Source organism: Hylaeus anthracinus, unplaced genomic scaffold, assembly GCF_026225885.1.
Source record: "Hylaeus anthracinus isolate JK02 unplaced genomic scaffold, UHH_iyHylAnth1.0_haploid 11989, whole genome shotgun sequence".
Taxonomy (NCBI): domain Eukaryota; kingdom Metazoa; phylum Arthropoda; class Insecta; order Hymenoptera; family Colletidae; genus Hylaeus; species Hylaeus anthracinus.
Window position 1 is genome coordinate 3472871 of NW_026534337.1, and position 15096 is coordinate 3487966.

The 15096-nt window shown below is 34.8% G+C and overlaps 1 protein-coding gene across 2 annotated transcripts in view; it reads right to left on the reverse strand.

Annotated features, from left to right (window-relative positions):
* Positions 1–276: 276 nt before the first annotated feature.
* The window catches only part of LOC128888033 (protein cortex-like), a 353171-nt gene continuing 338351 nt past the window's right edge, over positions 277–15096 (reverse strand). Inside the window, exons 2-8 of one of the 2 annotated variants that reach the window (XM_054144629.1) lie at positions 13644–13862; positions 5438–5711; positions 4401–4559; positions 3533–3695; positions 2386–2593; positions 1457–1775; positions 277–634 (exon numbers count right to left, since the gene is read on the reverse strand). In XM_054144629.1, the coding sequence (XP_054000604.1) occupies positions 483–634; positions 1457–1775; positions 2386–2593; positions 3533–3695; positions 4401–4559; positions 5438–5711; positions 13644–13862 (1494 nt within the window). In that variant the 3' untranslated portion in view covers positions 277–482. Of the gene's footprint in view, positions 635–1456; positions 1776–1983; positions 2161–2385; positions 2594–3532; positions 3696–4400; positions 4560–5437; positions 5712–13643; positions 13863–15096 lie in introns of those variants that run through there. The other variant, XM_054144630.1, reaches the window with a different exon arrangement.

Below are 15096 nucleotides of genomic sequence, written 5' to 3' on the forward strand. Positions count from 1 at the left end.
TTCTGACATTATTCTAAAAAGTACAACATTCTCAGCAATCGCGCCATTAATCTGAAACGGTAATCCGAAGTCTGTACTATATGTATACTGATTGAATATAGTTTTAATTGAAGGAATTATAATTAAGTTATAAATCCTAAATTAGTCTTTTCAAAATACCATCTTACAATATGAGAGATTAATAAATATTCTGACTAACAGGTGTTAAGCAATACATGAAGAAACAGGGATGAAAGAACCTAACGTAAGAATGGAAAAGAAAATACGCAATTGCAATTAAATAACCAATATATTTAGAAGGATTAGTACTTTATATCACAATATTCTAACCAAAAAGTTTACGTCCTGCGAAAACAAAATGCGATAGAATAATGACGACAAAGTACAAAAATTAGTGGATAATATGCATACGTATAATACAAAGCAAATAAATAAATATAACAAAACAGAAGAATAATATTCGTTGTTTATACATGGCGGATCTACCGTATGGTAAAACGACCGAATCCTTTGGAACCTGTGACTTTTGCACACTCTCGAACTGCTGCGCGTTCGCGTTGTTTACGCTGTTGTTGATGACAATTCTCGTTACCAAAGAAATTCCAGGTCGAGAAAAAATCGGAGCCATACGTCGCTACGAAAGATACATGTTTATTTAATCACTTCCCTCATATCAAAAGATTACGAATTTTTGACAACCACAATAAAATTTGAATAGTATTACGTCAACTACAGACAAATACAACATGATAACTCAAATATAACGGTGTTAGATACTAACAGTATGTTTGTTCACGAACAAACAAATTTCACCCAGAATATTAACTGTACAGGATGATGAATATTCGTGCAACATAATCTCTAGTAAGGTAAACAACTTCAAATTTTTGCGATATAAATCTACTTTAATTCTCGTCTTGTCTCGATGCTAATAAGTCTTCTGTAGCGATTCGGTGTGACCTGTCACGTAGCATGACTGTTTAAAGACATATTTGTTTTCGAACAAATGATAACAAATGAAAGAAAACCTTCATTTTTTAGAACTAATCAACACTGACTGGGCATAGTTTTCATCAAATTTTAATATTTCACAACTGGTCATGATATTTGTGTTTATTTAAATGTACGTTTCTATCGACAAAGGGCAGCTCCAATTGTAGTCATGCATAGAGAAGATGTACATTAATACATACATAGAAATAAACATTAATAGTGCTAAACCTATTAATTATTTTTATAAAAATCTAAGAGTTAATGTACATTACAATGTACACCAGGTTTGAGTAGATTAACTTATATTTAAAGATCTACATCAGACTGACCCTTTAACCGCACAAAAATAACAGAAAGTAATTAGAATAAGGTCCGAATATTTGATCACACGTGACACGGACACTTCAACGAAATGGAATTTTTCAAGGACAAAACAGTAACAGACGGAATAATTGTCACGTACCTAATTTCGTGTGGTCTGCGTTCCACATGATGGACTTGACCAGAACATTCCTCTCCAGCGGCAGAGCATCCACAAAGCGATCGAGTCCCGCGAGAACCGGCATGATGGTATATTGTCTCTCGTTTAACCAGTAGGACCAGTGAACGACTAACTCGCCGCTGAGCTTATTCCAAGCCAAGTTCTCTACGGCACCGTAAAACTCGACAAGACGATAACTCAGTGACTCACACTTGTTTATATTCCAGAGTGACAGCGAAGCATCGCCCAAGCCACCGCCTGTGCATAATAAGCCGCCATCTTGGGGGTGCCAGGCCAACGCCTGAAATAGGTGTATTTATCGTTAATAACTCTGGATGTACAGTAGAACCTCTATTATGTGAACGTTCTATTATATAACCAAACTAGGATGCGAACATTTTATTATACTAGGGCCATTCAAATATAAACCGGAATTTTTGTACACAACTTTATTGGTAATAGACACGAATACAAACGGAATGCCTTATTTTTCTACCTACTTTTCATTAACAGAAGTCATTCTCTTCGTTCAGGGATTAGATAGGAAGCTTTCTAATTCCCTTGGCCGGGGCCAAGAATGAAATTTTTGAATTATCCTCGACTGGATAAATGCAATGGTTGGGTCCTGATTTTCTTGCATTTATCCGGTCTTTGCTGTACTCAGTTATTCGAAACTGGTTGTCACCCTATCAGTTCAGATAAATGGAGTTCTACTGTATATTATTTAATATTACGTTACTATATGTGTATATACAAACGTACACGTGTTAACATACATATTTCTATTTATAAAATAAAATACATTACTAAAAATGTCAAATTCTTTTACAATATTCTATATCATAGACAAGACATGCTTTTCCTTACGGTGCATCCAAACAAATTATTTTTCATATACGAACTTAACTTACTTTTATAGGTTCGTAATAAGTAATGTCGAAATATGGTTTGAGTTTTGGCCACAAATAGATGCGAAGAATCGAGTCCATCGAGGACGACACGAGATATCGACCGTTGGCCGAAAAGGCAAGCTTTAATATCGGCGTGGTGTGTGCGAGTAACACGTTGATAAGCTTACCAGTCGTCGCCAAATAAACCGAGATTAGTCCTGCGCAACCTCTGGAAAACGACATAAAATAATTTTTCAGCTTCAGTTTTGTCATTGTGCAACTTAATCGCCTAATGAATCGAAACAAGATTTATTTATCAAGGGAGCAAATCATCATAATATTTTTTAAAAACTGATTTCTTTTTCAACTTCTCGAAAGATACATAATTTAATTATATTTTATCAATATTTTAAAAAGAAATTCTCTGTAATAGCTACAGTTAGAGCCATGAGTGCGGAACGTTAATTAATAAATATCATTTAATCACTAGTATGATATGTTGTATTTTTTCTGTTCTTTATTGAGCAATATTAATACAAATAAACGTTATTTAATCGTTATTATTGGACATTGTATATGGCAGTAAAATAATTCCTCGCCTTAGCCACGTTGTAATGATTCTGATTCTTTAAAAAGAGGTATGATATTGAAAATTATAAGGTACGTTTTAGAAAACAATTAATATTAAAGACTCTCAACGAATCAGTTTTTTCTTGAGAAATAGTTTAATACGTAATAACAAAATATTTAACTAATACAAGTTTGTCAACTCTTCCCTTATCCATTTATCAAACGTTTTGAGCTCAAATAAACGGGGAAATGGATCAACCGATAACGTATTCGATGAAACATTGTGAAATAATGGGCCACTGCTGTGACGCAAATCGAATTTGGATAAATCGAATAGTCTTCATTCGCACTGATTTAATTTGACAACGAATTACCATTTTCAAAGCGTAGAACCAGCTAAACGCATTGATTAAAGGCATTTTTCTTGAGGCAAACACACAGCCCATAAATGGACGCAACAGCTACATCAATAATGTTTATCAAGCAGCATCTGAATGTAATAAACCGTTGCTATCGGATACAAACGATAAGAAGTTATTGATGTAATTCTCGTTTATCTCGTTCACTCGACGGCAACTACGCCCAAATAAATACTCACGTGACAATGTGTTGGTCGTCCTTTGACCAGCAAACGCAACGAACGTAACACCTGCAATTGCAGTTAACTATGCCCCGACACTTGGTACTCCAGATTATTTTTTTGGTATGTATGCAGATCAATTTTATGGAGGACGACAACGTGCATATGACCAGCTTGTCACCTACCGAGAATACAAGTGGATCCATATTTTAATTAATATTTACACGTATTGGAGTTAATTATCTCTGAAACATTCAGGTGTCAACTGTGTATTAACACGTTCAGTGCCATGTCAGTCACCAGCGACTGACAATATACAGGGAAGTCAAAGCCGGTGTGGCCTTTTGCGGGACAGGGTTCCAAAATTTTGCGGGACCTGAATTCATATTCAAATCCTACACTTAAATTTTACAACGAGGAACTATTTATTTACAAATGCTGTTACATATTATATATTTTTTATAAGATGAGTATTAAATAATCATATTTTGATGATTTTTGTAACTCCTTTAAACTGAATCATCGCTACTAAAAAAATGTCTTGCATCTGTTAATGGTACCATCATTCTGTAAAGAGTTAATCAAAATCGGTGCCTTTTAATTGGGTAGTTTTCGTAGACCGCTGGGCCTGCCAAAACGCGTGAAAGGATTCTTTATCTTACAAAAATATAAATTATAATAAATATACAAAATTCTAAATATATCTTTCAGCATTTTATTCTAGCAATTATGAGATACATCTAAGTCACTGGATTGAGGAATATGTATCACAGTTGCCGATACGTAGATGAAAATTCAAACTCAATCATTATTTAACAATTTAGCAATATTTAATTGGCTCCAGCTTCTAATAATATTACAAGGTATTACACATGGATAAACAAACCTGCATGATTCCAGGTCAGTGCACATAGGTTCCCAGATGTCACCTTATTGAGAGAGTTCAATTGACCAGACATACTCGAGTCGAAAAATAGTACCGATTCCCAAGTCGCCGTTGCAATTATGTTTTTTGAACTCCAGTCGATTAATCGGTACTCGGATTCTTGAAAATAAAAAAGTATAATAAACTTAAAAATGAAATATTTCCCGTGATGGGCGGTTTTTAAATAGACTTTTATTTCGGTCAAATTTCGAATAAACTTTTCTGAGCAAATTCTGCTTCCATATTGGAATGGGAGTTACAGTAAAATGAAGTTATTTAAGAATAACGAGTAAATCTTTATCCACATAGGATTTTATTCAAGTAAATTGACAGATAAAAAGTGGAACGAAACAATGTATCATTTTATCTTTTAAATAACAAATAAACTTTTATATAAATTATTCTAATTTGAATAACGCTACTCATTTATTTGCGAGTAACGAATAATTCTTGATCGAATAAAGTCGTTATTCGTTATTCGAGTAAATCTTGTGAATACATCCGTTATTCTGTAAACGTGACTGACCGAGTAATGTATCAATTATAAAAAGTACCACGTAAACATTAAGGTAAATAAGTGACGAATAAATGTGCCTAGAAACTTATAAATGTTCCGTAATACTGCACAAACATTTACAACAAACAGAAAATTAAATACATTATACGTATTTACTACTGATGCAAAATTATTTATCAGAAAATGCACTATAAAAATTCCTGAATACTCCGTAATCGTTCGATTTGAATTAATCAAAATTTATTACAGATAGAAAAACAAGTATACATATTTCTATAAAATACTTTATTATAAATTATACACTTGAAAATTGTGAAAGCAGTATTTGTCGTAATTCAAAGAGAAAATTGAACGTTGGAATTTTCTATTTCAGAAAACTTGAATCTAAATGTTTGCAACGTTAAAGCTGAAGGACGAAAAAGAAATACGCTTATCGAAGAAAAGATCTGACTGGATTATAGATATTTATTTAAATTCTTACGTAGTGATCTCTCTATTCCAGGCAATTCTAATATGGCGTCCATAGAGTGTATTAGAGGTCTCTTTCGTGGCTTTGACTTCCATGTTCCTTCTTCAATGTATTCCTCGTCCCACACGTCATTACTGCAGCCTGCTAAGTTCCCAGGTAATTTGTTTTCCGAGCATAAGTGGTTGCCATGCAGTACTCCTTTCTGTTTTAGCCCTGGTATAACGTTTTCTTTCACCATTAATTCGTGGAACATCTTCTTTCGCCAGGTTAACGGCAGATTTTCCATCTAAATCGTTTACCAACAGTTAGATAAATTCGGTTAATTTAATTCAGTCTGGAAAAAGTGGTTTTATATTAAGGTAGTAAAATGCAAGAATGCTATTTAAATTATTCGATTCTATACGGTCATTTAGGGACACCGAGGTCTCTATCTCCGGGTCTCCAGTCGCAGCAACCTCTACGTGGTGAGACCTGGTAATCGGTATTATTCGTGACGAACAATCTTTCGTCGCGAATAATATCGAGCTAACGGCTGCGAACTTGTAAAGTGTAAAGTGTAAAGTATAAAGTGTAAAGTGGAAATGTAAAATGAAATTAGATTTAGAGTAGTCAAGCGAACGATACGCGGCCATAGGATGAAACACTATGTGTTCGAGGTTGACACCTTCTTCGATGTAGATTTATCGTATAGAAATTTGTTCATTTACGGAGATTTTACTGTAGTAACAAAAAAATGTTCCGTTTCAATTGGCTCTTAATGATTCACAAATCAATGAAGGGGTTTTCTGAGAAAAAAATGTCCTGTCGCGGGAAATCATTAAGTATGGTGCCGCAGGTGGCGGTTCGCTATCAGTTAGTCGTGAGATATCCTGTCACTTGATTTTCAATCTCTTCAACTCTTGGGTGTGCACGAAGTCTGTAAATATTTTTTATCACACATATCCATTTTAATAATTCGATGGTAGATTTTTCAAGTTTTTACACATTTTTTTAGGAAACCTTGAAGAAAAAATTGATGCACAACGTCCAGTAATAATTCTATTTATTTTATATTAGCATTTACGTTTCAATTACTCATCGCTGTGTATATTAAAATAACATTACACTTATACTTACAGACTTGCAAGTGTCAACCACGAGTGCGCTAATCAGAAAGCAAATACTAAAGTTCCTTTTGAAAAATTCTTTAATTCACACATCATCTCTTCTTTACAGAGTCTAGAACAAGAACGCAAACACGACTTATCTGGTACGTTAGCGATAACTAGTTAATTCTTCTTCATTTTCTCAAGACGTCACGAACTTAATTAGAAACAGATTTATCGCTTCTGGGGTAATTACGTTAGATCGATTAGGTCTTTAAACGTGAAAAATTGGAACCACTAACGATCGGCATCGTTGCTGATCGCAACGATCGTTTATAACGTATTCATCGAAGAAGAAGATTCAACGATGTGATAATAATAGAATTTAACAATAATTACGGGATTCAAACGGAAAAGGACTGTACGTGTGAGGTGATAATATACAAGAGATATGAATGTTTAATAACATGTGATAAGGGTAGTACGCAAACTATAACTTTAGTTGTCGCATGAAACTTAGCGAAGATGAAGATCGTTATCAAAGTAATATAATCTGATCAAAGTTTGAGGCGATCTCGGCCAGTAGACGTAACTGCGTTTAAAAGTTTCTTTGTACTTCAATGTGGATGGAATAACCTGTTGCATGATTGAAAGTTATTCATGGATAAATTTAACCTTGAATGACCATGTATTCTAGGTCGATAGATTCGTCTCAACGTCAGCTTTCGTAATGTCTAAACAAAATCTCGTGGTTGAATTTAAAAATATGGCAGTGACCCTGATGCAACCTCATTACCTGGACCATAAAAAAAAAACAACAGTCATATAAGATAGGCCACCTCGAACATTCTAACTATTCACTGTACAATTTTTTGTATCCACGATAGTTTAGGCATTTTTGTTCTGTAACAGTTTAGTTGCCTCACTCTGTATGCACATACATATATATAATTCGCTTTCCAGGCTTAGAATTAAACGATATTTTGATTAAATTGTGTACATGCTATTGTCCTAAGAAAAATTTACATTTATTGTTCTAAAACAAAGAGTCTATATTTAATTTCATAAAAAAGAAACATTGAAAGAATATTCCGTATTCAATTTCATCGAGTACTATATTAATAAATATTATGAATCCTAAAATAAGTACCGAAACATCACATAATATTTAAGTAAAGTTCCGAACATGTTATTGCTTTAGAAGAATGTCAGGGAATTAACCTATATTCGGTTTCTTCAAGTTCGTGTCCGCACTCACTTTCGAGGCGTAGAACTACTGTACCTATATCCTCGATTCCCGTGATCCTGTGATCCTTCAACTATCTCGCCGACTTCCTCGTCTGCTTTCATTATGAAAGTAAGCCGTGTTACGCAATTATCGCCATAAATCGCACCGAGGAACGTCGTGCATCAATGAAGCTATTCATAGCGATCCATTAGGTATACAAGAGTAAAATAAAGCAGCCTGGTCGGATGTCAAGCAAGAAGGTAGCGGACAGGCTCGCCTACGAAGACGTGCGAGAAAAAGGATTAAAGGATGAAGGTAGAGGAAACGCGGACCTTGTTACCATACTGTTGCGAGATATTATAGTAATGTTGTCCGTTATGAGCAGGAAATTATATCCTGAAGCTGCGTTTGTTTGAAGATTTCTGATTTACATTTAATTACGGGTTTTCTTTGTATTTCGACTATCCTCCGCGTTAAGATGCCGCCGTGGGGTAGTTAAGGTACTCTGGTAATGGAAACTAAAAGAGGAATATAATTGAATTGATAATTGAAAGCAACACATTCAATGAAAGTGCGCGATTAAAGGTTTTAAAATTATTGAGTATAGTAAGATATGCAACAAATTCTAATTTTCAATAGTATTTTGAATAATATACATGTATAAGGAAACTGTATGCGAATATGAAATCAAATGCATCAGTAGTTTTCAACATTAAACGATGGTCAGCTGGAAATGTGCTTTTTGGAGTAAAACCTGATTCAACGACATGCTTTACTATTTTTGAACATTAACTTTACACGGTATACTATAGACGTATACTATAAAGGTAAGCGGAGAAAGAGATGGAGGAGTGGTAGCATAGAACGAGTGGGTCTTGCAACTATATTTCTTCTAGATATTATAATAACGTTGTACATACGTTAGAAGGAGGACATTATATTCTAAAGCTCCGTTCGTTCGATGATTTTGAGATTTATGTTTAATTACGGGTTGTCTTTGTTTTTCGATTTTCCACGCGTCACAATGGCGCCAGGATATGGTTAAGGTGCTTCAGCAGTAAAAAGTAAATACCGATGATTCGATTAAAAGAGGAGCGTGATTGAATCGGTGACTGGATAAGAATTTCCATTTTTTTTTTGCACAACCTTCTATTTTGTTTTCTTTCATAAAGGCTGCTTTACGAATGGGGGGAGCTAATTACTTTCGTCCTGTTTATGATGACGGTAATCTAGTGAGCGTGTAAAATTTCAATAGCCCTCAATGACAGTGTTTCTGGTTTGCTTATGATTGATGCATAAAACAAAGTAAGGGTTCTGCAAAAGAGGCTTTAGAATTTCTTCAATTACTTAGTTGAATTAATTGCTTATAGGAATCAAACTTTAAAAAACGAAAGAAATTCGATTCCACCAATCTCTCTTGCAGACGAACAATCCTTCATCGCGAGTAATAGCGAGCTAATCGGCTGCGAAATAGTATTAAGATCTTTAAATATGAGAATAAATGTTACGCTATAAGATTATAAGAAAATTTGTTCTTTGTATACATTAATATACTTGTTGCGCCGGGGGGTTGAAGCACGAGAATTCATTTTAATTAAATATAAAGTTTATTAACAAACTATAACTTTTAAACAATTTAACGATAATATAACGATAATCTTGGAGACTTGTAACGAAACGTCTTCTCTCTTTGAGTTCTCGAATCGCTCTCTACTATTTTAAAAGTTTGCCGCTTCCTGGCAACCGGAAGCGCGGGAACTCGTTTCCGCAACTTCACATCGTCGCAACATCTTCATACCGTTGCGACGATGTAACTCGGAACTGTAGTGCGGCATCTTCATACTGTCGCAACACTACTCCCCACTCTTCGGAACGGTCGTCCCGACCACTGCAAATTCAACTTGGACTGTCACAAGTCCGAATAGCTCTGTGTGCAAAGGAGGTCAACTAACAAACCAAAACATTAACCTGAGTGGTTCTTTTACAGACAGTTAGCGTCTCGACATTTGTCCTTCGTCTCAAGGAAAAACCACTCAAAAACCTTGAGCCAGACGCTATTATTTATCTTTCAATCAGAATTTGAAAGCATCTTCAAGAAAAAGAATAACATTTTGACGGCTCCTCGCCCTTTCTCTTGACTCTTGACTCTTGAGACTTGCACGCTTCTTCCTTGAAGACTTCTCGGGTGTTCCCGTGTTTCAACACCCTAGTTTTCTGCGATGAGGTGTCCCCTTCTTGGGCGAAGATGTCAATTTCCATTCTCCTCAGCAAGTTAATCGTGAATCGTACCGAGCAAGACGATTCACATGAACAACCTTCCGTTTAGACTTGGAAAAACGAGTAATCCGATAAACCAACTCATTTAGTCGATTTTTCACTTCGTAAGGTCCTTCCCAATCGGACTGAAGCTTTGGACATTTTCCTTTCACTCTTCGGGGATTGTATAACCAAACCTTCTCTCCCGGAATAAAGGAAATAGGGTTAGAATGTAAATCGTACCGTGATTTCATCTTTTCTGAACACAATTTCATACGTTGGCGAACGAAATGATGTATTTTAATAATCTTCTCACGTGTCTCCTTAATGTAGAGATTTTCCTCCTTCTGTTCAAATGAAGCTTCTATCAAAAGATCAAGTGGAAGACACAATTCTCTACCGAAAAGAACCATAGAAGGACTATTCTGGGTAACTTCATGGCTGGATGTACGATACGCCAGTAGAAACGTTGGAATCCACTTGTCCCAATTTCTTTGACGATCTGAAACAAACTGAGACAAGTATTGCAATAAGGTCCGAATCATTCGTTCCACGAGTCCATCCGACTGAGGGTGTAAAGGAGTTGTCCTTGTTTTCTTGATTCCCAGCATCTTCATCAATTCCTTGAAGATGGTGGATTCGAAACTCCGACCCTGATCAGAGTGCAACTCTAAGGGAACTCCATGTCGACTGATCACCTCTCTCAGAAGAATTCCTGCAATTGTCGTCGCTTGTTGATTCGGTATAGGAAATACTTCCGGCCATTTCGAAAAATAATCAACAACAACCAGCGTAAATCTGTTTCCAGACGAAGACCTCGGCAAGGGGCCCACGACGTCGAGCGCTATCCTTTCAAAAGGTGCTCCAACGTTATATACCTTCAGGGACCCTCTTCCCTTTTCCGTGGGGCCCTTCTTCGCCAAACAGCGCTGACACCGGCGACACCATTCTTCAACATCCCTTCGATGATCAATCCAAAAGAATCTCTGTCGAACCTTAGCAAGGGTCTTTGTTACTCCAAAATGTTCTCCAGAAGGTGCGTCATAACACTCTCGAAGCACTTCTTCGACTTTACCTTTTGGAACAATACATAATCTACTAACTTCTTTTCTATCCACAGATTCCCATCTTCGGAGTAGCAAGCCTTGGTAAACTTCCAAAGAATCTCAAATTTTCCAGAAAAACTTCACTCCAGAAGAAAGAGCTGAAACTTCTTCCCAAGTTGGTTTATTTCCATCCTGCTTACGTTTTCTAATAAAGTTAATATCCTCATCTTCTTCTTGCGAAACAATCCATTCGTCCAAAGTCATTGGTTTACAAATAGTCCTAAAAACATGATGTTCCTCTACATTATCCTTTTCTTCCAGACGAGTACAACGTTTGCATTGCGAAGTTTCAAGGGTCTCCTGTGATTATATTCACACAAAGATTCATTTAAATCAGAATTTTCAGATTCAGAAGCTCCTCCTGTTTGACATTTTTTTTTTCAAAATTCACTTTATACTATATAAATTTTACACGCTAAATTTCTGAAAAACTTCTACGAAAATTAAGGAAGAATTGTTTCACTGAAAGTTGTTTCGACCGCGAATTTTCGGCTTTTTGATAGATTAGTAGGCATTAGTGAATCCTACTATGCATCTGTACGAAATTTGAAAGAATCTCTGTGACATTCAGCCAAATTACAGCGATTAATATTTTTATATTATATATTTATATTTTAAAATGGTGAATAATTAAGCTACAACCCAATACGATTATAACTCGCATTCCTCGTTAAATTTAAGTAGTTGTAATTTTTCATTAAATCAAAGCATATATTAATTACAAGTTGCTTCCTAAATCGAAGGCAAACGCAGTTTTGACAAACAGAAAGTTTCAACGAAAACACGATCTCCAGTGCAATTTCGTTAAATGTCGACGAAGCAAAATTAAAGTTCTAATCAAGGCGCAAATTGCTGGTCGTGTAAACCCTATTATACGATTAAGTGGTGCGTTTAATGAATATTCATTGATCCATAATTTCTTTTTCCCTCCCTCCGTGAAACTCGAAGTATTTTCCCAGCGTCTAAGAACAGTAATTTCCTCGCGGTAACCCGCTTCTCCCCCATGATTTCGATCTTATTTCTATCGATTATCGAAGATTACATGCTCTGATCGATAAACACGAACAAGATATCTCGTGCCCACATCCGGGCAGCCTTTATGCTAATTCGACGCTTGACGCATGAACGTTGTTTCAACTACCGTTCAAGAATTTCTGGCGTGCTGCGCAATCAAAAATCGCTTAACGCTTATGACAGCTGCTTTAATCGCTTCTCAAGCTGCAAACCAACTTTTCAATCGATGGCCACAGACCTTTAGAATTTTTAAAATTTCAAGAATAGTGATAGAGCGATTCGAAAGGAATTGCACAGTTTTACGCACTTTTTTCTCTATTATTCTTGGAATATATATGAATGTTGCAAATAGAAAACATGCGTTTATTTTTCTATTTTACTGTACTCAATCTACGTTTTAGCAACGCTTTAGGGATGTAAAAAGAATAAAATAGGAAGGTATATATGTACATATACAGTAGTGGATATAGAAATGTTACCGCCTTAAAAAGTTAATTGCCAAACTAAGTTTTGTGAAAATTTAATGTAGTTATAATTTTTTGGGGAATGATTAGAAACTATTTAATGTGAGAGTCGTCACAATATATATTGTAAAAACCTTATCAGAACCAAAGCTGTAAATTCTTAATTACCACTAGGTAATGATTGCTTTGAGCAAATAACTAAATAATTGCCATTACAATTACTCTGTCGCATGTAATGGCATTTGCAATTATTCAACCACCACCAGTAGTAATCCAATTATTTTTTAATAACTACTTTCTGGGTAGTTATAAGTAATTATTAAAAAGTAATTGAATTACTCAGCAATTAAAAAAAGATATTGCATAATTACTAAAAATAAAGTAATCAAAAATTATTTAAGTAACTATTTCCTAATTCAAAAGTGATTATTCCAAATTATAATGGGTACAAAAGTCATCATCACTTTACAGCTCTTACCAGAACTCAAGTATCTTCTCCAGATTTATTTTCTCTAATATCTTACTTTCAGAATTAATTTTTTAAATTTTGGTGAAAAGTCCTATTATACATATACGCATGAAGGACCTGGTGGGCATAAAAACAATCAATATACGTGATTCACCTCTTATCCACATAAGCAGTAATGATCGTTTATCATTTTAGGCATTAAAAAGAACATAATGTATTATAGTAAATTCAGTTAGTGTAGATAACAGCTACAAATGAATTACATTTTACATTTTGCAACGTACGGTTACTAAAGTATGTACGTAATATATATTAAGGAGGGACACCACGTTTCAAAATGGAAAAAGTTGTCTATAAATTGTCTACATATTTATTACAAGCAATTAATTTAAACAACGTTCTTTCTCAAGTTATTTTTGTTTAAATTGCTAACATATTATTGCTCTAAGCCAAGAAATCCACATTTACTTGCACAAGACAAACGTTTTGTAGTCACGGAACTCGGAATATTAAAATAACAGTAGAATTAATTGAAAGAATAACACAACGGAGTGGTATAAAAACACTAATGTATTATAGGAATGATATAGTTATACCTCTTCGAACACGTTGAGTTCATTCTCCTTTGCTAGGTCGGGTGGGTTCTTCTTGGTTAGGGCGTAGTGCGACGCTTCCGCGTTGAATTTGCATCTTGGCACTATGAATCTGTCGTCTGAGTATTGTCTTCGGCACTGTGGTGGGAATTTTTTATCAATTGCCGAGACATTCGTTAAGGCAGACTGGTAATTTGAAGTTGGTAACTTTGACAGATCATCCTGGAAATGAAAAAAACAAATCTGTTGATGAAAAATGCTAAGAACTATAAGATAAAAGTGAAATTGAAATTGTAGTTTGTTAAGTAACTCTTCGCTCTCGAAATCATCTCGTTTCAAAATGTCCAGATAGGAATCAAATCATATGAAATAGTACAAATAATTGTTATAATAAATTATATAATTTATTATTTATCACAATGGTACATAGTTTATATGCATCTTTAGACATTGATGAACATATTTATGACAAGGTATCAACATTTTATATTATATATTTTTCTAATGTGATAATATGTATAATAGTCAGGCATATACATCGAAAGTTCTGCTTTCTAGGGTATAGTCTTAGGCTTACTTGTTTATCTTTTAAAATGATATCATTTTGTAATAAGTATCCTTATACCCTTATTTTTCTTGTACAAATGCTCTTTTAAAATATTTTCTATGAAACTAAATAAGCCTAATAATTAATATTTCAAAAGAGAAGACAAGATCACACATTTCATGTGTCACGTATTATAGTACGTGAAAGAAATAGAGATATCCTAAATAAAGTTAAAGGAGACTGGCTCTATCGTTTCTTAATTACAAAAGTTACAAATTTAATAGATTTTTTAACAAAAAATGTCTGTACGTTACGAGATTAAATTTCTAATAATCCAAGGGAAGAAGAAATCTTCTATTAATCTTTAAATTCCATAAGTCTTGATCTTCCAGTCATCATCTACAGATATTCTACCTAGATGTTGCTACAGTTATGAAATCAGTTGGTTAGGACTGCTCGCTATTCAACCCTTTAACTTATATTCACTTTGCCAAACAGGAAGAAAAATGTCGCTCCAGACGTAAAACTTAGAATTTGACCTGTCTTTCAAGAAAGACGAGAGATAAGATGTGCTGCTCATATTATGCTCGTCTAGTCACATGAAGTTCGAAGGGGTAATATTTACACCGGCTTACCCTTGTACGGCCAGCGAACATCTGGTCTTGACTAGGTTACCTAACCAGTGATGAATAAAAGAAGAATCTGAACCTGTTTTTGCATACCTCTGCCTAGACATATACCAGGTACACAATTCTGAAATCCTTATTCTTTTAGGTGATTCCTTGACCCTTGAAGGGTCAGTGTGAACGGTAGACTATTTTTCATCGAGTATCAGCCCTTTAATCAATGTAGCACGTAACTGTGGTCCTCAACCTTGAAAGGTACAAGAACGACTATACTTTTAAGTAA